At 50.6% G+C, this 26,626-nt stretch overlaps 1 protein-coding gene across 3 annotated transcripts in view; it reads right to left on the reverse strand.

Moving 5' to 3' along the window:
• Positions 1 to 26,626, reverse strand: part of PKD1 (polycystin 1, transient receptor potential channel interacting) — a 139,076-nt gene that overhangs the window by 33,307 nt on the left and 79,143 nt on the right. For 2 of the 3 annotated variants that reach the window (XM_039490883.1, XM_039490880.1), the window contains exons 13-25: positions 25,473 to 25,648; positions 24,463 to 24,596; positions 19,988 to 23,610; positions 18,787 to 18,936; positions 16,124 to 16,267; positions 14,587 to 14,866; positions 11,557 to 11,773; positions 9,758 to 9,917; positions 8,022 to 8,174; positions 5,687 to 5,831; positions 4,142 to 4,741; positions 2,776 to 2,932; positions 634 to 886 (exon numbers count right to left, since the gene is read on the reverse strand). In XM_039490883.1, the coding sequence (XP_039346817.1) occupies positions 634 to 886; positions 2,776 to 2,932; positions 4,142 to 4,741; positions 5,687 to 5,831; positions 8,022 to 8,174; positions 9,758 to 9,917; positions 11,557 to 11,773; positions 14,587 to 14,866; positions 16,124 to 16,267; positions 18,787 to 18,936; positions 19,988 to 23,610; positions 24,463 to 24,596; positions 25,473 to 25,648 (6,192 nt within the window). The remainder of the gene's footprint in view (positions 1 to 633; positions 887 to 2,775; positions 2,933 to 4,141; positions 4,742 to 5,686; positions 5,832 to 8,021; positions 8,175 to 9,757; positions 9,918 to 11,556; positions 11,774 to 14,586; positions 14,867 to 16,123; positions 16,268 to 18,786; positions 18,937 to 19,987; positions 23,611 to 24,462; positions 24,597 to 25,472; positions 25,649 to 26,626) is intronic. The other variant, XM_039490882.1, reaches the window with a different exon arrangement.

Genomic DNA, 26,626 nt, shown 5'->3' on the forward strand with positions numbered 1-26,626 from the left:
ATATGCACATCAATCACTTTGCTCACTGCTGAAATGCATCCACCTCTGGAGTGGAATTCAGCAGCTGTCCAGGGCTTCATGCAGGAAAGCGCTGAACGCCTGTAGCTCCCCTTGACGTCGCTTACAGAGCTACAGAGAAGACTGAACTCCATCAGGAGGCACAGAGCACCTGGCAGGAGCCACCTCTAAAAGTGTAAAACGAAACTATGCAACAGCTTTGGGCAGGAAGGGAACAACTCGGTATCCAACTGAAACAGTGGCAAAAATGATAAGGTAAGCAAAATGCAACCAGAATTTGGCCAGGACACTGGGGCTTAACCACTCAGTAAAAGTGCTATGGGGTTTTTAATGACTACAACTGGTCAGGACCGATGTGTGCATCTCTCTGAAACAAGGCACCTCCCGCAGCAAAGTTCCCAAGGGGGCTATGCTGGGGCAACTCAGAGAGGAACACCACCAGTCCTGCTGGCTGGTCTCCCATCCAAGCATAGGTCAGGCATGACTCTACTTAGCTTGTGAGATGTGTTGAGAACAGCAGTTGTTTTTTCAAGCAAGCACATTCAAAAGCCAGCAAGCTGCTAATTTATCCAGTGTGCAGGAAAGCTCCAGTGTCTGGTTTTTGTTTTTACTCACAGGAAATATGAATTGGACGGAGTTTGGGGGAACAAACAGGCTGGCTCCGAAGGCTGTCAGGTGTTGGGTTAAGCACACCGCCTGATCCGGGCTGGTCTCCTCCAATGGGATGATGCCTTCCGTCTTCCACCTCCTCTCCTGCTCACAGAAGTACTGGCACAAGGAGGTGTACAAACTCAGGGTCACCTCCACCGGCGACCAACTGAAATGGTTTGTGATGTTGAAGTAATAGTCCTTGGTGGTGTCATCAGTACTAAAAAGAGAAGAGCAAGCACGGGGCTGCTTATCCGCCAGCCCCTGGATGAGCCGCGAATCTCTACCCTGAGCCGATCTATGGCACACAAGTGTCTTTCCATGCGAACAGCCCTGCTGCGTGGAGAGCAATTGACTCAGTACCAACTTCTGTGCAAAGCGACATAGGAAAATGGATCCTACTAATGGTGAGTAATTTACAGAGTCCTTTTGCTGTGGGGAAACCCATGGGCTCCCCAAGGCTTTATTACTTATTATTGTTTGTATGTCTATTAGTCATGGACTAGGAGCCCGGTGTGGTAGGTGCAATAATTATAGTGCACATTCTCCTCTTTTGCAAAAGCGAATCGGTGGCACAGCTACCCCACCACCCCGTAACTGCGTTACCCTGACCCGGGTGACGCTTCCGTAGCGGGCCTGGGAAAGGATTTGTTCATTAAGACTATGAATCCCTCTTTGAGAATCTTGTTACCCAAAGCCCTGGAAGCCGTGCTAAATTATACAGCAGTGGCTCTACCCTGGCCCCACCTATTCCCAGACCACCAACTTTCTTCTTGGGTAACACCTAGGAGTGGTTCATAAATAATGGGAGGCGTAAACATTTATTGCTGTGGAAAAAAAAAAAGAAATATTTCAACTCCTGAAGTTGTGCTAATGATTAACACAATAAAAAAGAAAGGTTGGATCCCAAAATCTAACAGTACAATAATAATACTAAACATTTATATAGAACTTTACGTGCTCAAAGTGCCATGCAGACCTGAACTACGTGGGCAGGTAGGTGGGTGAATATCAATACTCCCATTTTACAGATGGGGGAAAATGAGGAACAGAGGCCAAAGGTGATTTGCGGAAGGCCACACAGTAAGTCAAGAGTCAGTATTAGAACTCAGGACCACCCAGTGCCTAGCTCACTCCTCCAGACCCTAAGTTTTGTGGCACTGTACAGTAGGTGATCTGTGCTGAACCATTAATGCATCTGTAACAGGGCAGTCTGTTCCTTTTAAGGGCAGTTCCAGCTCTGCTGGGAAAGGGGCAGGTGACAGTCAAGTGACTGCAGTATATAAGGCAAGCCTCTTGCTTAGTCAGGAGAGAGGTTCAAGGGAGGAGGTGGGTGTGTGAGCTGCCCCATAGCAGCTGTCCAGGGATGGGTAGACCTGGAGCAACAGCCAGGATGGGCTAAGGGCAAGGAGCCTGGCTGGGGCCTAGGAGCAGAATCCAGACAGGGCCAGGGGGTGAATAGAGCATGAGAAGGAAGAGGCCTGGGCAGCACGTTCACAGTGTGGGGTTGAGGCTAGGTTGGCACCGGTGCTCACGTAGGTATTCCCTGAAAGGGAGGGAGGGAGGAAGCAAGCCCCTTACTCAGCTTGCATCATCAGGGTGAAGGGGCCATTGAGTTCTGGGGAATGAGCCTCCTGCAGTGGTGACCCCTGCCTCAGTAGTGTGAATTGAACTGAGCTTGGGGAAGGGGTGCTGAAGGCTTGCTTGGAGCCGGGGGAGGGAGCAAAGGTTACTGGGAAAGGAGCTGCAGCGCTGGGAGGCGGTTCCCTTGGTGTGGGGAGAAGTTGGGCAGGTGCTCAAGGGAGGCTGGGCCCTAGTAAAGAAGCTGAGCAGGAGGGTCATAGTAATGACACCGGGACTCTGCCTGGGATGCTGCTTTCCCGGAAAGGAGACTCCTCCGCAGTTTGGCCAGACGGGGAAAAGCACCAAACAGCCCTACCAGCGGAGGGACACGTATGCCGGCAGGAACCAGACTTCGAGCAAGGGGAGACCGGAGCAGCAGATGTGCCTGATGCCAGAATGCGTAAGCTGCCCCAAAAGCTTATGGTCTAAAGCCACAAGCGAGAGCCAGGGCTAGAGATTACCCGGGGGGGGGGGTGGTTCTCTTACATTGGGGAAATGAAGAAAGTGTAGCGCTTGTGGTCCCGTCTCTCCACGGCCTCCAGCCCGATCTTCTTGGCCGCGCTGCAGTTGTTCTCGTTGGGCGCAGGCGAGAGAGAGAGGTAGGCTGCGATGAACGGCTCCAGCTCGCTCAAGATGTAACGATCTGGGCAGCAAGGGGAAGAGGGAATGGAAAGCACTTTACAAACCCCCAGCCTGGCTTTCCTTGCACGGGCCTCGATCCTGCTCACTTCAGCAGGTGTCTTGTTTATGTGACGGCTGCTAGATTGGACCTGGGATATTTACAGAAGTGAATGTTAAGTGCCACTGCTCCTGGTACCACGCTCGCGTGTCAGCAGCCCATACAGGACTGGTTGGAAGGATCCATCCTGAGAGGTGCAGAGCACCTGCTGCTAAGGGTTTACATGCCTTCCACTCCCATTGCCCTCAGCAGGGAGGGAGGTGGCTCTGCCCAGCACAGGACTGGGCCTTTGGTGCTGAGGAACACATGCTCAGTCCCGCTGTATCTTAGCATGTCACTAACGCCAGAGGTAACCCACGGGCCATTCTCACCGCGCAGCTCAACTTGCATTTGTATACCATTAGCTCCAGCCCTCCAAGGGGGAAATGCTCGACTGGGGTTTGACCCTGTGTGAGCGAAGTCAGCGGGAGCCGGCCCAGACCCACCTGACATTCCTCCTGCAAGAGGAGAGTGGCACCAGGTGTGCCGGGCGAGTGCAGCCAAAGGTAGCGCATCCTGCAATGTCTGACATGCCCTAGTAAAACCTGGGGCTAGGTTCTGCCAGGCTCTTGCAAGGACGTAGGGGTGAGAGTAAGGAACTTCCTCCACCACTTGTGCAGCTCGGCAGCTCCTGGGCTCAGAGGTGTGCGGCTGGCTCTCTAATTAGGTATCAACCCTCCCCTCTGCAGCAGGGAACGGGAATCCTAAGCATGATCCTCTCACCCTCTAGTGGCTGGGAGTCCACAGAGACTATGATATACCAGTCCTAGCGCATCTAGACTCTGAGCATTTGGAAAGCATCTACCCTGCCCAATGTCACTGGAACACACGGACGAAGCTCTGAGGCTGCTATGTGCCAACAGGATTCTCCTTTGGCTCCAGTGGTTCAGGCCTGTGCTCCTGGAGAGCGAAGGATTTGAGCTCTAGTCCCACTGGGAACAGTGACTCCCATATGGCCGTGACTTGCAGTGCAGCTCTCAATCCTGATCCCTTGCTGCACTGTGCTCACGTGTTGTGCTTGAGTTGTCCCTGCCCTGTAGCAGATCTCGTTTCGCATGCAGGCCCCAGGTCCTGTGCTCTCTCAGTCCTTCAGATGAAAAGTATATCGAGCAGTAGAAAAAGTGCAGTACCTACCATTTAAGACTCTGTAGGTGAGCTGGAAATGCAATCCTGCTTCTCTGTTGTTGTTTTCTGTCGTAACAACTAGGTTCACCGAAGTCTTTCCCTGAATGATTGCGGAGCCAGCAGAGATGTTCGTCATGCCATTGTTCGATACCATCACAGTGATGGCCTTCTCTGCGTCCAGACTCCCGATGGGAATCTGGGTCCCGTTGTTGGTTTGAAACTCCATGGAGGCCACCTCTGTGGACACGGTGTAGTTGCTGATGTAGCCAAAGGGGAAGGGGTTGGAGTCCATCCGGAACATGACTTGGATCACGTCGGTCAGGTCGGAGAAGGTGGTGTTGAAGGCCTGGGGGATGGAGAACTGGCAGTCCAACGTGTTCTCATAGCAGAGCAAGTTGAGGGGATCAGACCGTTTGCCTTTGGCCACGATTTCTCCTCCCACCAATTCAAGGGGCTCCTCATTCAGCACCCGGGACTTCATGAGGATGCGCATCAGGCTGGAGGACAGGCGGTAGGCTTGGGAAGCTACCTGTAAGCGGTGGGGATCGTTGCACAATTCCTGGAGTTTTGACTCCTGTGGAACTGTGTTGACGAGGTGTATTAAGTCCCCTGTAAGGAGAGAGGTAAAATAGCAAACGGAGTAGCAGTGAGCACCACAGTCTAGGCAACATTCAATTCTTTCCCACAACCATCAGGAAAGCTCCTTCCTTACTGGCTTTCTATTGGACTACAGCATTGTGACACATGACCTTCCACAATGAAAGCTCTACATCGTCCGTAACTAAACCTACAGTGCTCTTCTGCATCACTGCGTTTTCTCTAATCTATGGTGTGGTTAAGACCTGAAGTTAAAGATCCTAATGTGAGCGTTCTCTTCCTTCTGTGAAAGGGCTGAGAGAAAAGTGGATAGAGGGAAATAGACACATAGAACCAATATAACAAACCCCTGGAACTATAAAGAGTAATGCCATTACAAACACAGCCCATTGCAAGCATGTCAATAAAGGGCTTTTCTTTAGAGGTAACCTGAAGGTGATGTCATCCGCCGAGGCCAATGGAGTTTCCATAAGCACATCTGCCAAGGCTGAAGCCCAGCTTGACGCTGTGCATGGCAGCCCACACATCTGGAAGCTGCCTCTGTTATCCTCAAGCTTCCTATAAAAGGGCTGTTCCCTAGAGTATCAACTACTTCATTAATTCAGGGGCTGTCGGTTTCAAATGCCCTTGCAGGATGACAGTGGGAAAATCGGAGAGATGATAAATTACAGGTGGGCCCAACCTACAGGTTCAGATTTCCCCAAAGCCTGGAGGGGGATGCTATTCAAATGGAGGGCTTGGCACTGGCCCACCTCTGTGATAAACACCAGCTGTAGGCAGCCTTTGCTCAGGACATCTCCCAGCCAGGAGAAGGCCTAAGAAACCTTTCCCAGCTTTTCTAGCCCGGTCCTTCCCTGATCATCTTTTTAAAATCTACCCCCCATCCACGCAGTGACGTCCGTGCCCTGAACACCTCCTAGAGAATGTCCCCGTTGCTTGGGGACCCCCAGAACTGACCCGTAATGTTGAGGATGTTGTCTGCGATGGCTGTTGGTGTCATGATGCCCTGAGTGGTTTCGCCCTGGAGGATGGCCATCATGCTCTCCAGCTTGTTCAAGGTCCCAGTCAGACATGATCTGCAAAGAAGCTCCTTGCTCGCCACCTGCCATTAGAAATGCAGGCTAATCCAGCAGAAATCAATTCTGTATAAAAGGCAGTAGCAGCCGGGCATGGTACTTACTGGGTTCAGTCCCACAAAGTGCTGAGCGCTCTGGCTCTGAGGCTACTCACCTGCGTCTAGTTCAGCCTGTGCTAAGGAGCGCTGCTGGATCGGGGCCGTGCACCCTGTGTGGCACATCTGTAATATTTCTCTTCAGATTGTACTTTATCCACAACCAAGTCCGCTGGATACCATAATCTACCTACCTACCGGACGTCTAGAGTTCCCGTCACTGCGTTGCCTAGGCAACTCACCCTGCAATAATAGCCTGTCTAGCGGTACCAATGCAAGGCAGGGCACCCAAGTCCCTGGGGTTCTGACACCAGGAGTGAATGTGTCTCTTGTTGCTTCTTTCAAGTTGTTACCTCAGGGCTGAATTTTACTCCTGTTGAAGTCAACCAGAGGCGGTTGGGTTTTTTCCATTGTCTTCAATGGGAGCAGGATTTGGCTCTAACTGAATCCATCTCCAACATTCAAACATGTCCTAGAACTGTGGGAGGGATTTCACCACCCAGTTTTGATGACCGTCCCTCCCATCCACTCCCAGATGTGTCTAAGAAACAGAATGTTCTATGTTTAAAGCCTGGGCTTGAGTCTGCAGCACACTCAGCAGGCTCGATGGGAATCATCTACGAAACACATGGAAGCGGTTACCACCACCCAGCTCCTAGCTCCTCTTCTTTTTGTCATCAGAGGATTCACCCCAGATGTCAGAACGACTTGCAGCACAAAGGGGTGTGAAAGCCCCGTGGCTTGTGTTTGTACATTAATATACAGCACCATTTACAGAGATATAAGAGGACACCTCTCTACCGTGAGGATCTTACTATCTAAAGAAGAGACAGCAGCAGCATGTAAGATGAAAACAAGTTACACAGAGCAGAGGAAGGAAGAGCGAGAACAGCAAAAAGGAGTCACGGGAGAACTGCCCCAGGGAGACTGTTACCCAAGGAGCAGAGCTGACGTGAAATATTTTCCAGTCAGAAAATGTGGTTTTTGTCAAAATAGAAACTCTCCCCAATAGGGAGAATAGAAACAAGCAGTTTAATTTTGAGCCAACATTTCTAAAACCAAACAAAAAAGTTACTTTAAAACGATGCCTTTTTTCCCTATTTTTCCAATTTCAAACTTTTTGTTCTCTGCCTTTTTTTTTTTTGGTTGCTATTTCAGCTTTTTGTTCTGGCTCAGAATGTCAAAGCCTGACCACGGGACAAAAACTCCATTCCCTGACCAGCTCCACTACAGTCCGATGAGGTGCTGGGTTGCAGGCTCATAATAAGAGGTCACGTGTGTCTCATACTAGTAAAATCCGGCAGAGGAAAGTGATGTATGGGGCCAGAGTTCAGGGCAGGGTCAGAGGCAGACGAGAAAGCAGTGACTTTGGAGAGAAGGATCCCAGGATGAGCTGTTCGAAGCAAAGTGGGGGTCAGGGGACAAGGATTTTGAGAGTGACGCTCAGCAGCGGTCTGTTTGATTCATGTCAGGCCGCATTCCCAATGAGCGAGCTTGCGGAGCTATTTATCGGTATGAGGGAGGTGCTCAGAAATCACGGTGATGGGCAAGCAAAGCCTCACAGCCCCTTTGAGAGGTAGGGGAGGAGGAGTAGCTGGCTCATTGGCTGGCCACCCAAAGCCAAGCCCATTAAATAGCTGGGCTCATTCGTTCGATGCCCAGCTGACGAAGCATGAAGAGCCCCTCCTGAATCCAACAGGGAGCAGCCCCAGCACTAGGAAGCAGGGTCCACCAGCTAGGCTGCCATAGTGTGGAATACAATACTTCCAATGATGACAGCTCAGAGCCGCCTGCTGCCAAGCAGCTGTGCTAGGGCCATTTCCAGAGGACAGGTATAAATTCTTTGGTAACAGCTGCAGGGGATGAGCGCACATTCATCTCTCGCTGCCTTTCGAGAATGATAGATGAGAAAAGGGTAGCAATGATAATGCTTGCACTTAAAGATGGATGGAGAGAAACACACACGCCCTACAGATGTCACCGACAAATTATACCTGTCCTCTGGGTATGATCAACGTGTGTGTATGTGCGCGAAGCTGAAACGGAACAAGGAATGGCCAGAGCTACCCTTTCTTTCCATCCCTCAGCGTCAGAGCAGAATGAGGCTGGAGGGTCCCATACCATGCACTGAGCAAGGGCAGCGGAGATCTGCTGGATATCATCCACAGTGTTGACATTCAGGGAGATGAGGGTCTCGGTGATGTTCCTCCGCGTCCAGGTGCGAAGATCTAGTTCGTTCCCGGTCTCGGCTTCTGAGCCCATCAAGTGCTCGTGCTTAGGGGAAACAAAAGCAGGGGGGGTTATCAGAATCTTGCCGAACAGGAGCTTTAGTACTCAACCACAAATTTCCATTGCAGCACTTAATGACTTTCCAGCTGGGAGTCTCTGATATCTGGGTTCTCGGCAGACTCAGCCAGGGCTGCTGCTGCTGGATACAATTTGAAAGTTAAAAAGCCTCTTTGCATTCTGCTTCCAGTGGAAAATATAACTGGAAGCAGGACAGGAAACAGTCTCAGTAGCACAGGGTAAGAGGCACTCTTGCAGTGTCAGTGAAAGAGAGTCTTCTCCTCTGCAGCTTCTGCCAGCTCTGAGAACATTCTTGTCTCTCTCCAGCTGGTCATGTTTCAAAGCTGATGTGTGATCGTATCAGATCTCCTCTCTTGCCTATGCTGTTGTTTGTTGGGCCACTCGGTGGGCCCAGCTTTCAACAGAGCGTTCCAGTCTAATTCTGTGAGTCAGATGGGCAATTTAATAGGGCACCCCTGTTCTGCAGGCTTAAACTGGTACCTAGGTGCATACAACTGGCATTTACACAGCAAAGCACAAAGCGGGGCACCCAGATGGAGATCTGGATGCTCTGTGTAAGTGGCCATGTTTTGAAAATTGGGCTTCCCAGCTGCACAGTGACTCTTTACAGAGTGTTAGGGAAACACAATTTTATGCTATGGACAATCCAGGTGGGTTAGATTGGCACAGGCATCTGTGCCCACTGTACTGCCATGGAGTAGTCCATGGCTGGAGTTCAGGGCCTGTTCTCTTGTTCCCCATTCACCTAGTGGTCTGGGCTTTCGGAGGAAGCCGTGTGCTCAGTCCTTCAGGGATGGGGAAGGGAGAGCCCTGTGGTGACTTCCTGAGGGACCAACACTGATAGGCTCTAAAGGATGGGACGAGGCTCATCTGCGGCAAGAAAGAGGCAACCACAAACATCTATGGGAGCTGGGCACCTGCTATGAATGACAATGAACAAAGGGGCTGGGGGAGTTGTGGGGGGAGCCTGGGAAGATGATGGTTAAGAGAGAAAAATCATGAGTTGTACTTTGTGGCCACGTGTCGGGCACCCATGGAAGGCCCTGTGTGTGGGTGCAGAGCTGTTCTGCTGACTCATCCTGGCAGCTGGGCCAGGCAGGTCTCAGTGGCACCCTCTCAGGTGTAAGAAAGCTAGCGAGAGAGGGAGAGCTTAGCAGCAGCCAGCCCAAGGGGGAGCTCAGGCTGAGGTTTCTATTGGTAAGTGCAGTGTTTAAACCTGGGGCAGAAGACGGTGAGGGAAGGCTGGCTGCATCCGGAGGAGGAAAGTAGGCTATGAGGCTTGGGGGTGGGCACAGGATACATTTCCCTCTCCTGGGCCTACTTTGGTGCCCCCTGCTCTCACACACGTCATGTGACTGTGACGCACTCAGATCTCCAGCACAGCCCAGCATCCCACAGCAGGTCTCCAACATCTACTAACTTACTTGAGAGACCGGGTGAAACCGTCAGTTTACCTCAGGTCCAAGGTGAGCTCATGGACTGGATAATGAGCGGCCAGCCAACCAGAGCTGGTAGCCAGCCAGGCAGCAGGTCAGACAGCACTGCTTTACCTCATTTAAGATTGTGATGAGGGCCAGAGAGTACTCGATGACGTGCTGCGGGTCCCCCTGCTTCACCAAGCCCTGCAGTACAGTGTCGGTCTGATTGTAGAGCCAGTGAGAGAGGCTGTGGACTCGGGCCGCGGGGGTTGGCAAGGTGATGGTCATGGAGCTGGAAGGGGAAGAGGCGCATGGTTTGTAAAGAGCAGATTGTCAAATGGAACCAAGGGCGATGGGTGTACTCCTCCCCACCTCCCCCCAGTAGCACCTAGAGAGAGTCCTTTGAGCATCACCGACTCCTGCTCGGACCCTGGGCATGGACGGCTCTTCTCAGAGTCCAGTCTCACCAGGGAGGGATGGCCTGTTTCTGAATAATTGAGATAAGGGGCCGAATTCCTACCTTGCGTAACTCCACATAACCATAGGATTGGCAGAAGGGAGGTGTTTGACCCTGGGAGTAAGATCTGGGTTCAGTTTTAGGGTGTTTAAGAAGCACCCAAGAACTGTCTTCAGTCCACTTAGATTGTAGAGGCGTCAATCCTCTAGAATCCAGGGGGCACTTGCAGCTTGGATTTAGTCCCCTGGGGCCCAATGCATGGGGTTAATGCACTGGGGGGGGGGGACTTGTGTTTATTCAGTACTGAATGAAAGATGAGATTGTCAGAAATCAGCCCATGCTGGGACCTGCCCCAGCGACCCCCACCTGGAGTGCACCCACCTGAGCTAAACACAGCACTGGCCCTGCTTGTCAGCAGTGGGACACAAGGTTATTCTGAGCACCAGCTCCCTGCTGCTTCCAACCTTCTTTAAAGGGTTCTGGCTGCAAAGGAGGGGCAGGATGCAGAGCACACTTGCAGCACAAGCAGGGAAATCTCCAAGATAAATGGGCCAGGTATCATTTATTCATTTGGCTTTCCCTGCAAGCCATTACTAATAATGCAGCCATTTGTTATGAGTATGAAAGGAACATTAAATTCTTCTCCCACCCAACTGAAATGCGAGTCAGTCACAGCCTCTTTGCCTGATGCATTGCCCACGAACAATATTACTTGTAAAAATTATATAGCGAGATCGCCCAGCAAACGACACCCTGCCTCAAAAGGGAAGCGTGGCTGTGAATCGAGATGACTGGCCACAGGAACAGTAACTCAGGTGAGGGGAAATGTGCATGCAGAGGGCTTTTTGATCTTTCTTAACAAGGTAGGTTTCATCAAGCTTTACTGGTCTAGCAGCCACGCCTGTTAGCTGAGAGGTAAAACTTAAGACGTACCTGAAAAGGTCTTTAAAAGCTTTCCAAATGGTGCTTGTGTTTGATTAAAATGAATGAGGAGGGGAAGTGTGTATCGACAGATGGTTAAAAATGGAGTGAATTTGTGTGTGTCTATCAGAGAAGTTAGTGCTTGTGAGGGCCTGAGGAAGCATGATATCCTTCCTCTACCTACAGACCAGGCATGACGGAGGCAGCTGCAATGCAAGTTCCCATCCCACTACACCTTAACTCAGTCCTTGAGAGGCCACCTGTAAGGACTGGAGCTCGTCTCTGTGGCCCAATATTTCACTGATGCTGTATCTGCCACCAGTGCTGGGGGGTTTTCTGAGGTGGACACGGTTGCAGTAGGAACCCAGCTTACGAAGGATCCATGGCCCTTGAACAGACATGCCCACTGCACAGCTGCTAAGCCACACTTTGTTATCCAGCCAAGGGCACAGGCCTGTGATTTGGGATTCCTGGATTTTGTGCCCAGCTCGGGCCCTACTTCACCATGCGGCCGTGGGCCTGTTGCTTCCCGTCTGTAATAGGAGCACCTTACCGGTTGAGGGCCATGACCGTAGCTCCCAGCTGATCCTGCACGAGCACGGAAACATACACGAGGAAGCTGTTTGCACTGAAGCCTGGTGGGAGGAAGGCGCTGTGCTCAGAGCGGCTGCCTTTGTACATGCTGAACTCCTCACATTGCCCCGCTTTGCAGCGAGTGGCCAGGAGGATGTACACCAAGGGGGCCTCTTCGTCCTCTGTGTCTCTCCAGCCTGCAAGCCAAGCACACCGGGCAGGGTCAATGGGATCCGAGCGCACCTCCCAGGCCAGGCTTGTAGCTGCAGCCATTGTCTTGACCACTAGGGATCAGGCTTTTAAATCCATCATTAACAGCGGCCCGTGCCCTCTCTTCTCCCCTGTTACTCTTGTCCCTTGATTTGCATAATACTGTGCAGAGTTACATTGCTGACTCCCCCTGCCTCTTTACCCTCATCACTAGGGTCCTACCAAATTCATGGCCATGAATGCATCATGGACTGTGAAATCTGGTCCCCCGTGTGAAATCTGGTCTTTTCTGTGTTTTTACCCTATGCTATACAGATTTCATGGGGGACATCAGCATTTCTCATATTGGGGGTCCTGACCCAAAAGGGAGTTGCAGGGGGGGGTCACAAGGTTATTTTAGGGGAGACATGGTATTGCCACCCTTACTTCTGCGCTGCCTTCAGAGCTGGGTGGCTGGAGAGTGGAGGCTGTTGGCCGGGTGGTTATTGTAGGCGGGGTTGCAGTACTGCTACCCTTACTTCTGAGCTGCTGCTGGGCAACCAGAGAGCAGCGGCTGCTGGCTGGGAACCCAGCTCTGAAGGAAATACCCTGCAAGCAGCAGCGCAGAAGTAAGGGTGGCAATATCCCATGCCCTCCTTACTGCTGCTGGCGACAACTCTGCTTTCAGAGCTGGGCTGCTGCTCTCTGGCCACTCAGCTCTGAAGGAAGTGCCACCGCCAGCAGCAGCTCAGAAGTAAGGCTTGTGGTCGCAACCCCCACTACAATAACCTTGTAACCCCCCTCCCCACACACACACACACACACTCTTTTTGGGGTCAGACCCCTACAATTACAACACTGTGAAATTCAGATTTAAATAGCTGAAATCGTGAAATTTCAATTTTAAAAATCCTATGACTCTCTGACCAAAATGAATCATGAATTTGGTAGAGCCCTACTCATCACCCCATCCACAGCGAGTGTCCCTGCTGCCTTGACAGGGTGGGACAGGCTGAACTAAAGCCTCCAGAGAACTGATAGAGGGATCTGAGATACAAAGCTCTGATCTGGCTTTCTCTCAAGTTTAGGGGTTTTCTGATGTGGGTTTTGGGCCCCAGAACATTTGGTCATAGAGTTTAAGGTCAGAAGGGCCCATCGGACCACCTAGTCTGATTTCCTGTATATCACAGGCCACCAACTCACGCCCTAAACCCAGCCACTGAAAAGAGATCAAAGCATCACAGCCCACAAGAGCCGCATCTAGTATGTGCCACGGGCAGAGGATAGGCAAGACCGAGGTTCACCAAGGCCCCTGCAATGGCAGGGACCCAATATCCCCAGATAATCCTGGCAAGCGACCCGCACCCTCACACTGCAGAGACAGGCAAAACTCCCCAAGATCCTTGCCAGTCTGACCTGGGGGAAAAGTCTTTCCTGGCCACACCTGTGGTAATCAGTGAGACCCTGAGCATGTGAGCAAGAACCAGCCAGCCAAGCCCCTGAGAGAGTTGTGGCCAGCCCACCCCACAGCCCAGCTTCGGCTGTGGCCAGCCTTGATGCTTCAGAGGAAGGAAATTAACAAAAAAAACCCAAACAACCCAGAATACCTTGGGGGTAAAATATCCTTTCCTGTCCCCCTAGAGGTGGCCAGTTGAAACTCTGACGCATGAGTTTTAGCAATGCAGGAGACCCTAGAGAAACCAACACGCCACCGTGGGAATAGCCACGCACTCCCCATAACTCAAGAGCAATAGCAAAACAAGGACGATTCCGTTGTGCTGCAGAGGCTGAATACAGCGCATAGCCAAGGTCCCTGACTAGATAGAATGTCCTAGACAAAAGCCCTGTAAAAGCTGCTATTAGCCTGAGACCTCAGTGCAAGCCTGTTATAGCCCAAAAGGCCTGGCCCACCAGCCTTAGGAATGAATGGTTTATTACACTGGATATAGCCCACTGACCTGTATTTTGTATCCAGCACTTTGTCCCTGCTTAACAGATATTACTACTAATAGCTGCAAAAGGTACAAAGTGTTCATAATTAGTGCTGGCAGATCAAAATATACCAGACATGAAAATTGCATCATTCTGATTCCCCTCTTGCTTTTCCACCTATTTAAGCTGCAATGTGATCACCATCACAAGAATGACTAGCGCTAGAAACCAATTCGCCCTGCCATCGGAAACATGGAATTCCAGAATTCGTGTACGATAAAGCATGAATCTCTAATACTAATCATTTGGGGGAGAAGGGGGGGAGTTTCGGAGACACTTATTTGCTGGCCCACAGCAATATCTCACATCATTGGGCTAGATATTTTTGTCTCTGTGACTGTGTCAGAAAGAACTTGCAGGAAAGGAAACTATATTTGTGTAGGGAAAGCAGAATGAAATCATTCAGGCCACACTTTGAGTGGCCTCTAAGTGGTGTCCAGTTTCTGAGTTGTGTGAATGTGGGGATGTAATTGTGGGCACTTACTTTTTTCCCCACACCCAAAACCCAGGTTTATGCACACAATCCACTCGCACCAACTAGCTTGACAGGCATTCGGCTACTTGATTTAGATGTGAAAAATGTGTGCATAAATGAATGTTAGAATGTGCCTGCTTGGGGTACAAAAATTGAGTGGGGCCTGCAGTCTGGTACTTGCAAACCTAAGGGTCGGCTTAGGAATAGAAGTGGAGCTGAGAGTAAAGAGTGAGAATTCTGTGGGACCAAGGAACACATGCATCTGGATAACTCACTTGGTGTGAGAAACGCACTCACCGATGAACAGTGGAGATGCCAGGCTAATCTCTGGCACTGTCACGACCACACTCTCACCTGCACATTCAAAGTGAACCTTTGCCATCAGCGCCTTGACTTCTCCGTTCGGAGAGAGCTGACACAATCCTCCAATCGGGGGCCGGTTCGGGAGCAGGTCAATGGAGGCGTAACCTTCCTCCCCCGTTGTGAGGTCAGTGATGTGAAGGGTAAAGGTGTATCCCTCCCCATCCTTTAAGGCCCCTGGCCGTAAGACCAGGTTCATTCCGGTGTTGCCAGTGGAGGTGGTGGTTTTGTCCAAGACGAGAGACTTGTTTTTAAAGCTATGTGCTGCCCATCTCTACAGAGATGAAGGGAGAAAGACAGGAGAAATTCTAGTTTAATCTGAAGTAATGTCCCTAAAATGTTTTTGGACTGAGTCTATAGGGGAAAAAATAGAATCTAGAGGCAAAGGCTGCCAAATTTGCAGTTGATAATTCAGCTTTGTTCTCATGTGCTGAAGCAACAAGAACTGGAAAGCTTCCAAACTGTCTGGTGGGAATATTTCCACTGTGAGATCCACTTTCGTCTCTGGGATTACATCATCCACTGACAAAATATTTCATAATACACAACACAAAACACAGGAAATCAAATTAAACAGTGGTGGAATCTCCAGGGGATAACATTGCTTTTACAGGCTGCAAGTTGAATGTGTCCTGCATTGTTCCTGTCAATAGTACAAACGTACAACTGTGACAACGAGACACACCGAGACAGGCGGCCGGAAAACACCGCGCAGGAAACCGCTCAGCTCACTGGGGATATAGAGCAGCATTTCCAGTGGGACTTTCACTTACAAAGCCTGTTTCATCCAACACCATATAGCCCAGTACGCGGATGGGAGGGGAATGTGGCTGGAGGTGAAGAAAACAGACTGAGCGATCTCTGTTTCAACCCCCTGAGCCAGAATAACTCAGACAGGCCACAGAGCAGAGAGACGAAAACACTTTAAAATCTCAATCCAAAGGGACGTGAAATGAGCTGCTGGTACGTGAGCCCACGTTGGCGGTCCTGTGGCAGAGGCCCTTGGGTAGCGGTGAGCCACTCTGATGGAGGGAGGCCACATTTCCCACAACTCCCGGGGCCATTACTGAGAAGATCTCTCCACTGGGACACAATGCGCACAGCCCATATGGGCACGGCTAGGGGAAGGCTCACTTGGTGGAGCTGCTGCTGACAGAACCTGAGCGGCTCAGTTCGAATGGCAGCTGCAGCAAGCTTGCGGGCTCTACAGTGGCAAGGCCAGACATGACTTGGGAGGGGGGGACTCTGTGATGAGGTCAGAGCCCCTCCCCCAAGTTCACTACAAACAGACCCTGCTCTAAGAACCTGACACGTCACCCCCGTGGAGGTCAGGCTTCTTGCAGATTCACAGGGGACTGCACTGGACGAAGGGGATACACTGAGCAAAGCCTCAGAGGCCTGCTGCTCCGTTTCTCTTTGGGAGTTTACATCGTTAGTGTTATTTTTCACTTAATTCTACCCCTCCCGCCCCCTAACACAAAAGGGATCGATTTTGCCTCCAACAGCAACGGCTTCCCCATCACCACTTTACCCCAAGCTTGGAGTCGTTCTGGCAGTTCCTGCAGGTGCCCTCCAGGTAGACATACGAGCTCTTGCTGACTTCGTAGACAGACTGGGCTTTGCAGGAAACACATTCTAGGGACACAATGGGGACCTTTCCCTTCTTGATCAACACCTACGAGGAGGGAGGAACAGCAAGAGAACAGCTCAGGAGACATCCATGCCGTGCCTGATGCAACCAGGACACACAGAAAAGCCAAAGGGGATATTGCTATTAACTTCTAACGAGTTTGCAAACGTCCTTGTGCCCAGTTCTCTGCACGGGAGCTCACTCCATTTCAGCAGGACGTGTATTTAGGGTGAAATTCACCCCAATGCAGAGGGACCAGCACGGGACCTGTGCACCGAGTAAGTTTACTTACAGATTCCCAAAGGCCTTTAGTGGGACAAGCTATGAATAAGCCACATAGACATTTCACCTTCAGGGCCTAGATACTACGCTGCTGGGATCTCTAGAACTTCCCTACATTGATCCAGTCTAGGCTGGTTGATTTTGTTTTGCCGTATTTGTTAAAATGGGTTGCTTTAAAAGTTTCTGTGTATAGTCCTGGGTAGGATGCCAAGATGGCTCTTGTGGTTTTACTAAGTACATCTGTTACTAAACTGAGGTTCTCTGAAAGATGAGGCATCCTTCAAAAAAAAAAATCACTCTTACCCCAGTTGAGACTAACCTGTGCTCTGTAGAGAAGACATCTAACTGGGAGAGGGAAGGTCTATTTGGATCGGAGATCAAACATCTGGCACGCATCTGGCCCTGGAAACTTCTGCAACTCGCCTTGATTTTCTTTGGGCCAAATCTTTGGCCCTTCCTCGGCAGCGAGCCCTGAGCCAGTGAAACTGGCTGTGAAAAGGGGGAGGCAGGACTGGCCTCCTGCTTGCCACAGAGCCCTGAACAATGGGGGTTGTCTGTCCTCCAATATCCAGAGGGTGCAGGGCAGGCCCTGGAGCTGTGCCTACCTACGCCACTGGGCATTCTTCCCTATGGAAGGGGAATGCAGTGAGCCCTGGTCCTGCAGCAGCATCTTCCTCTCCTGTTCCTGCTGAGATCCTCAGCGCTCAGCCTGTGCCTCTGTGCTGGGTCTCAGGATCTGGCCCTGGGCCTGCATGGCTCTGTTCAGTACATTCTTTATGTCACTACTTTGTATAAACTGTCAGCATTCTAAATACCTTTTTAAAATGCCCTTGAAAGACATGAGAGATGATAAAGAAGCTAGAAGAGCAGCTCCTACTGGTTATCAAATGCATTTTGCTCTGCAGGGCAGGACAGGCAGCTTTCCCACAGGACAGTGTGTTGTCTCAGACTTTCCTCTCAATTTCACGGCCTACAACTGGTTACCTCTAACACGCCTCTCCTACAAAGTGCTGTACAGGATAAGAACTTTAGAATCCCCATTCCCTCAGAGCCCCTGGCTAGTGCAGTATTATCTCTGTACTTCTCCTAAACGCCTTTAATCCCCTACCGAGCAGCACGGTGCCCTAGCAGAATGGATATTCTGAATGTAAAGAAAGTCAGTAATAAAGACATTGTTTAACATGGCAGGCTGTTAAAAGAGAAGTGTTCCACCAACTGAAGGGGAAGAACATGGACGCTTCCCTCATTCCTCCAGCCTTTGCAAATTTCCTATGACACTGGATTCATTGTTTTGCGCTCATGCATGGAAAGCTGATAGTACGGAATGTCCTTGAAAAACTATCAATTTAAATTTTTTTTCTTTATCCTCCGGCTTTGGTTTAAAAATCCAGGCAGTAAGAGTTTCCACTTTCAGACTAACTACGTCTCTTAATTGCCAAACGCACCATGATGAATGTTTCTGACATAAGCCATAAGTGCTGTCGGACTGCAGATGCGCTCAGTGTTCGGTTTAATCTGACATAAACAACATGCCCTTGAAAAACCTTACATTTCTTTTTTAAAAAGGAAAAAAGGGTAGGAACGGTTGACAGCAAAAGCGAGTACCAGCCCTCCTAAAGCTCGCCCTTCTGGTGCCAATTTGGAAAGTGCACAGGGCTGTTAAGTGGAAGTAGGGCTGGGGCACGACATTGCTGGGCACATTGCTGGATCAGTTCTTAATCTTGTGGGCTGTAGGATCCTCATAGTCTCCTAAGGCAGATCAGCCACTGCAAATTCAGAATCTGATCTGCTGTGAACTGGAACCGTGAATGATCCGGTTATTAACATGGCGCATGCAGACAGAGAGAGAGAGACAGCGTGATCTTAATAAAAGGCCTACGGGAGGAAACACAACATAACACTTTACCGTTGTCAGCAGATATACTGCCCCCTGGAAATTTAAAGTGTGTCCATCACTGAGTATATGGTATATGCCCCCCTGAGGGCCATGGACAGAGCTTAGGACTCTGGGGGGATCAAAGACAAATCTCTCCTTCAACTTCTCTCTGCTTCCTCCCCAATTAATGCAGACAGCAGCAAGCTCTACAGTCCCTTGTTACATTTGTTACTGTCCTTCAAAGTGGGGTCAGGAGAGGGGCAAGACTTGGGACCTACCTATGACTGTGGGTATCCCAAAAGCCAGCTAGCTCTGGAGTTTTGCTCGGAAAGGGGAGTGTGACCCTGCGCGTTGTCCTGGTGCCCAGGAGCAGACACATATGCACAGTGAGGACAGAGGTACGTACGGTTTGATTGGTAGACTCGGGATTCAGACCCATCTTCCAGACACTGAGGTCAAACGTATATTCCACATCTGCTTCTAGTATTGCCTTGGAAATGGTGATGACCCCTCCTGTGGCACTGAAGTGCAGAGAGCACCCTGCAGGTGAGCTCTGCTTGCAAGGAGAAAAGATCATTCAAACCCTCCTTTACACTGATGCACATTGCATTAGTCCCTAGCCAATATGTTCAGTGTCAGACACAAGCAGTTCTTGCTATAAATTACCCATTTCAACCCCCTTGTTTGTGGCTAGGGAGGTAGCATGGGGTACCGGTAAGCACACTGTATTTTCCATCAGGTTAGTAAACAACTCTTGGAACACCCCTATACTTTGGCTGGCCTCCATATTTTTAAAAAAATAATTCTATTAAATACCTTGTAAATATGCTACCAGAAGGCAGACAAATGAGAGTGCTTACATTTACGCTAAGTCTGATGCACAAACCTCCATTTAGGAAGTGGAAAAGACCAAAGAAAAGGTCTTTCAATAAACAAGACAGTTCGGTGTCAACAAGACAATATTCATCGAGAGAGTTTGCCATGAGACTCTGAAGGGAGATCCTTTTTTATTGGCGGCCAAGACTGGTTCGATGTGTCGACCAGAGAGGAACAGTGTCCTGTACCCAACTGTTACTTGTGCTTATCCTTCAAAAGCTTCATTTGGCTCCTGCTGAAATTGAAGGTTTTTAAATGACTCTAATGGGAGCAGGATTAGAACACACATACATAATTTGAGCCTCCTAGACTGTAAATTGGTACCTGTCCTTGTAATGCCTTCAGAAGAGGAAAGCAGCAGCAACACCAGAACAGTTAACCAGAGGCCAGGTGCAATGGCAGATGCAGGGAAAGCTCCTTGGCTCACTGCAAATGCTCAGGGCGGTGCGCAGGAATAGCATATAGGCAAGATAAGCCATCACAAGGACTCCTGCGACTGATCTTGTTCCATCTTTCTGAGCTGGGTACTATCCCCTGCCCCACTTCCCTTGTGACCCTACTGAGAGTCAGTTACAAACTCTTCCATTTATGCCTTCCCAGCCCAGACACAAAAATGTGTTGTGTGTGCGCACAGCGCCTGGCACAATGGAGCCCTGATCCTCGGTTGGGGTCTCTAGGGACTACTGCAATGCAACTAATTATCACTAATTTTTCAGTGCAGATTCTCTTACCTTGGAGCAAGATGTGCAGGACCACCGGTAAAGCAGCGGCGTCTGTTCACCATCGTCCAGGTTAGGGTCATAGGATTTCTCACCATCCAGGATTAAGTCCCGCGTGTTGGACCACACGCGGTAGGATCCCCCGTCAATGATTGGAACCAGCTTACTCGGCGTCACAGTCACATTGGCAAAAATACTCTTGGACAGTGGGGTGTCTCCAAAGGAGACAAAGAAGATGAAGCAATAGTTTCCTACTGCCAGGGCCAGCTTGGGTATGACCAGCTGGGGCCTGCTCACGTCAACGCTCAGCAGGTGAACCCTGTCGGCGTCATCAAAGTGCAGGCAGCTGGGTGCTCTGTAAATCTCCCACAGATACTCGGTCTGGTACTTGACGCAGCCACGGAGGTCGATCTGCGCCTCCAGGTAGTTCCTCTGGGATCGTTTCATGACTACCTGTGTTGGCAGGGCTAGTTCCACCTCCGGTTCCTCGCACTCCAGGACTCTGACGGTGACTGTGAGATGGGCTATCATGAAGCTGACAAGGTTGGTGGCATTCACCTCCACCTGGTAATCTCCGGCCTTCAGGTAGGAGTAGTTGGCAGCTGCCACCTCTGTGATTTGAGCTGGGGAACCATCGCCAAAGTTCCAACAGAAAACAACTTGCCACGCGCTGGGCTGCACGGAAGCTTCAAACAACACCGTCCTGTTCACAAAGGACAACGCCGGCTTAAGGGAGACTTGAACGATTGGGTCTTGGACTTGGATCACTCTGGTGATGTTCAAACTCCCCAGGTCATTGAAAGCACTGAGATGAATTTCTAGCAGCCCTGGAGCCGCCGGAGCGTAGGAGACACTTCTGCCCGCCAAGCTGACCAGGGCACGGCTGTGCTCTTTCTGCAAGGAGAACTGCCAGGAGTATGACACCCGTGAGCCACTCCCAACCTGGGCAGTGAAGATCTTTTTTGTTCCCGTTGGGATGCCCTTCTCACAGCAGTTCACAAGCCTTAGGTCACGGATGGCTTCCAGGACTGAGATAAGCACCTGTGTGCGTTCCCGGCTGACTTCGTTCTGCACCATCACCATCACGAGGTAGTCACCACTCTCGGTGAACTCATGGGTGAACCTAGAACCATTGAGCACCACGGAGTAGCCCCCACTTATGTTCACCGAATAGCTCACGGAGGAACCAGAAGACATGCTGATCACAAAAGAGATCTGTTCCCCAGGCTCCACCACCTTCTTGCTCACAAAAAGCTCCAGCCCTTCAATCCTGTCCTGCACTGTGATATTCTTGCTGGCCACAGCCCAGCTGATGTCATTGGACACATTCAGATGGACAGAGAAAAAGCCTGCCTTAGGGAAAGTCACCGCCACAGTCTGTCCAGTCTGCAAGCCTTTTGGTAGCTCCCACAGCCATGTCACATTGGTCCCCTTTTCGAGTTCACCGCTGAAGGTCACCACGGAGCCCGATGGGATGTAGCTGTCCAGCTCTGCAGTCCCAATCCTCAACCCCACTACGGGTTCCTGTATAAAGATGTAAACCGATGCATTAGTGGAACCAATCTTGTTTTCAGCGGTGACAGTGACTGCTGTAGCCCCAGGTCTTTGGAAAGAATGTATGATGAAGGGTTCAACGGTAACAGGAGAGAAACCATCTTCCAGGTGCCAAATATATATTAGGCAAGTGCCACTGGTTACGCTGGTGCTTATGTTAACAGAGGCATTTATGGCAGCCGGATTGGGGAAGGCAGAAGGTTTTAAAAGGCCGATACTTTCAATGAACTCCACTGTCCTGTTAACAGCTGTGCTTCCCAGCATGTTAGTGGCTTTCAGATAGATAGTGTAGTTCCCAGCCTCCAGGATGCTCAAGGAGAAGATCTTCCCACTGAATGTCTGCACGGGGGTGCTGTCCTTCAAGGCCATCCAGCTGTAAGAGATGTTTGTCCCATCTCTCACCACCGCCTGCAGATGAAGCGTTTTGTTGGTTGGGAAATAGGCGTCCTCTACGAGGTCGCTGCTGGCAATCTGCAGTCCTTCGATCTGCTGCAAGACGTAGACGAAGATGCTGTCCTGCAGTGAGCTGATCTCGTTCTCCGCCGTCACAATGACATTAAAAGTCCCCACGGACCGGAATGTGTAGGAAATGGTGTAGGAGCCTTGGATGGGTGTGCACCTATCACACAGGATCCAGGAATATCGGCTAGCGTTGCCGGCTAGGAGAGTGGCTACGAAGCTCACTGACCCATTCAGTGGCACCACAGTCCTGCTGGCATTGATGGTAAGCCCCTGGAGTCGCCTCTTCACGGTGAGGTTGAGCCTGCTCTCACTGTTGCTTACATTGTTCCAGCCAGTCAAGCTGATAGTGTAGTTGCCGGTGTTATTGTAAGAATGGGTGATGATCGGTCCAAGCTGGTTACAGCCATCCCCCAAGTCCCAGTAGTAGCTCACTTTGGTCCCATTCCCGCTGGCGGAGAACAGATAGATCTGGTTGAGCTCCAAAACCCTTGTCCCGTTGTATTCAATCTTCGCTACCCCAACTGGTTCTTGGACTTCCACAAAAGCCGTGTCATTGTTGAACGAGACATTGTTGGAGACGGTTACTGTGACCAGGTAGATCCCTGTGCTCTTGTAAGTGTAACTCACTTCGGTTCCACCGGACCTAGCAGAATCATTGGTCCCAAAGTCCCAGTGGTACCTGTATTGGTACAGAGGCAAGGCGCTGACCTGGAAATTGATCTCTTCGCCAAGACTCACAAACCGCTTGGAGGGTAGGAGCGTGACATTGACAATCTCCGGCTCCACACAGACGATGGTGAAGTAGTGTGCCTTGTTCACACTGCTTGAGAGAATCAGGGAGAGAGAGAAGATTCCACTGTGGGTGAAATTGTGCGTCACCACAGGGTCCCCAGAAACAGTGACGTTGGACGAGCCATCTCCAAAGGTCCAGTCGAAAATGTAGTTTTCGGAGTTCCCCGAGACGTACGCTGTGAACTGGACGTTGGGGTGTTCCAGGATGCAAGAGGAAGGTTCTATTTTGAGGACCTCCAGGACGAATACTCGGACAGGCACAGTCTGCGAAACAGAGTTCACGGGATTCACAGCTGTCACGTTAATAGTGCAGCAGTTGACATCCTTTTCATACCTATGTTTTACTTCTGGCACCGTGCTCATCAGTATGGTCCCATCCCCCATGTCAAATATCCAGGTGATGTTGTCCCCTGTCTCCACTGAAGCATTTATTGATATTGAGATGCCTTGCTCTGCCACCTCGTCGGATGAAACTCTCAGCCCAGTGATCTCTTCAAAGACACGATAACGCTGGTGTGTCTCCATGCTGCTAATCGTGTTGTTGGCTGTCAGGCTGACGTTGTATACCCCCCTGGTCTGATAGCTGTGGGTCACTCTAGGTTGGCTCTCCAGCAGCAGCGAGGAGCCATCCCCAAAGTCCCAGGTGTACCAGACTCCATAGGGGGATGGCAGCGGATAGGCTTTGAAGGTAACAGGCCGGCCTACGACCAGAACATCTGCATCTGCTTCTACAGTCAAGTCAGTCAGGTAAGTGTGGACATGAACCGGGATCTGGTGGGTGAGGTTCTCAAAACTGTTTGACACTAGAACAACCAGGATGTATTCTCCTGCAGATGAAGAGAGCAAAACATGGGCAGAAATGTTGGAGGGGTCCACGCAACCACCACAGGCTTTAACGGCCTCATGGGAAAGGTTAAAAACATTCCAGGTAGACACTGCTCTGCTTCTGCACCACACACATGCTGTATTTCTCTTCTTTTTCTCAGTACCACTAAGGATGCATGAAAATAGGACGTGCATGTGTGGCTGGCCTACCTGTATAAGAGGCCAGCCTGACAATTCTGGAGACTGAGTCTTTTTCTGTTCATCCACATAATAGTGGATGAACAGGGGAGTGGTCATGCATGCTGCTTCTACCTGTGCCCTTCAACTGTGCCTCATCTCTAACCCGAACCCTGGATGTGAGGGAAGTTCAGTCTCCACGGGCCATTCTGCTATTGGCCTATCTCCTGAGACTGCCAAGAAGGAAATCTGCCTATGCCAACAAGGGTAGTTTCTATGATGTGAACACACATCCAGCAAGATTATCGGATGGTGACCCTTCCAATCTGGGCTAGATTTGAACCAGTGATCCAGAGGAGAAATGAAACTGCTCTTGTGAACAGGTTCTCACAGTCAGAGATGATGTCTGATCATCCAGTCCTGCCTCCTGTTGTCATCAGCACCATTCTTGATGCTAATTCTGCCAGGGCTTCGTCTATTGTTCATTACAGCCAATGACCAGCAGCACCACCAGTGGAGGGTGTTTAATCAAGAAAGAAACTAACGATATATGCAGGCCTCTGAATCATTCTCTAGTGTGGAGGTACTAGGATTTTCTGAAGCTCTTGACCCCTGTAGCCCCAGTGCAATAAAACTGCATAAGCCTCTTTCTCCCAGGATACGCAAACAGAGCTTACCTGGTACTTGATAGGTGTATGATACGTTGTGCTCGATCACAACCTGATGGACGCTGGGATCAGGAATGAGGAAAGACTCATTATATGGGGGTTTAAACTGGTAAATTTCATGACCACCATCTCCAAAATCCCATCTGGGGAGAGGAAAGCAGACATGCAGATCAGACATGCAGGCCATGAGTTGGTCGTTACAAAGTGAAACAGAAGCTGCTTTTGGAGCATCTTAGGATCCCACCTGGAATCCCGTAACCACCCCCAGTGCTATTCCCAGTGTTCTGCTACAGTCACAACACTGTGGTTACCCAGAGAGCTACCGCAGAGGGTACTGCCGAGTATCACAACGCGAGTTGTTCTAATCCCATCACGGTGTCATGGTGACAGGAGTATGGTGGCAGTTAGAGAAAGGGAAGGAGTCACTTCTAACTAACCAAATAGCAAGTGTTACGGAAGAAAGGCATTATGGGACTGACCTCCAGAAACACTGAGCACCCACTACCCCAGCTGAAACCAGTGGGAACGCTGGGATGCTAAGCCCCTCTGAAAACCAGTCTCTGTGTAAATACCAGATTTTGTTGTTATGGTACCACTATGTTTAGATTTCTTTACCAGGACTCCTCGGTCCTGCTCCAGTTAACCATCCCTCGGCTCCTGTTCCAAAAATCTGGCATTACAAATAGCAGCACGCCCTTCCCTGGTGCCAAAACATATCCCATAGGAGAGAAGAGACACTGCACAGGGAGTTCTGTGATGATTCTCTTCTGAGCAGGTGAGGAATGAAGACAAAGCCAAAGGAAGGATCACCTAGCAAAGGCCTCACTCAGTCAACCTCTGGGGGACTTGAATTGGAATTTCCCTTGAATGAGCACGGAGGAATGAATAAGCCAGAGCCTGCTAATTAGGCCGAATACCCATTTAAATCAATTGGCCCTCAGGTGAGAAATCAGCCACGGCAAAGCCCCTGAGCTGTGCACAGTGAGACCCTAAGTTTGGGCAACGAGCAAAGGACTCACTTGAAAGCAGCATCCACAGCCGAGTCGATCTGTACTCTGGCGGTAAGCTCCACGGTCGTGTTCTGAGGGAGGACCAGTGGGATCTCAGACACGGTCAGGTCCTTCATCCTATTCATCTTCTCCACCGTGACGTTGTAATCAACTGTGACATTGCTGACGTGATTGGACGCGGTGAGCTGTTAGGGACAGGCAGGACAAACGGAATGGCGCTGAGGTCACCTCACCACACTCCTGGAAGTACAGCACCAAGGAGGGATCTGGGTTTCACGGGGCTAAAGGGACACTGGGATGGGGTGTCTCCCCAAACGGGCCCTGAGCAAGCGGAATTAGGCCAGGTGGGCCCAATCAGCCAATTAAGTGGCAAACAGGGGAGAGATTTAGGCAAGGAGGAGGCCACTAATTGGAAGCAAGTTCATCTGTGAGGGAACAAGCAGGGCTTACACAAAGCCACGGGACTGGCAACAGAAGGAAGGCTCCAGGGGGAAGGGAGGTGTGGTTGTGACATAAAGGGAAGTGTACAGTTACTTCCTGGGAGAAGGGAATTTGGGAGGGAGAGCCAGAAAGGTAGGAAAGACTCAGGGGAAAAGAAGCAAGGTGTGGGATAGGGCAGACCTTAGCTGCTGAGGAGAAGGCCCCAGAGCAGAGGGTGGGCCCGGGTTCCCCGGCCAGCCCCTGAGGGAGTGGCACCATGGATCAGTGAGTGGGCAGACTGCCTGAGATGGCTAGTGTGGACAGAGACTTAGACTTTGATACCCCAGAAGGGGGGAACACGTATAGTGACCTGGTCAGAAAGCCAAGTCACGAAGAAAAAGCACCCAGTCGCAGAGACTGAGCGGCAGTAGGGCATGCAGTGAGCAGCAGAAGGGGATCCCGGACCTGGAAAGAGCTAATCCCCAGGGCAGCCAGGAGGAGGCACCCCTGGTGGTGAGTGCCCCTGTGACAAACTCCAATAAACCAGAGAGAGTCCAGGGTAAAACACTGAAAGGGACTGGGGAGAGGGAAAGGAAACAGGGCCTGAGCAGCTCAGGGGAGAGCTGGCAAATAAGTGTGAATGGGGTAGGGGGAGTAACGAGAGGCAGAAAGCCAGGGTAATAGACTGTTGGAAGAGGCCCATTCAAACTGGAAAGCATCCATGACCACAAAGTCACACGCCC

This window comes from Mauremys reevesii, linkage group 10 (assembly GCF_016161935.1).
Source record: "Mauremys reevesii isolate NIE-2019 linkage group 10, ASM1616193v1, whole genome shotgun sequence".
Classification (NCBI taxonomy): domain Eukaryota; kingdom Metazoa; phylum Chordata; order Testudines; family Geoemydidae; genus Mauremys; species Mauremys reevesii.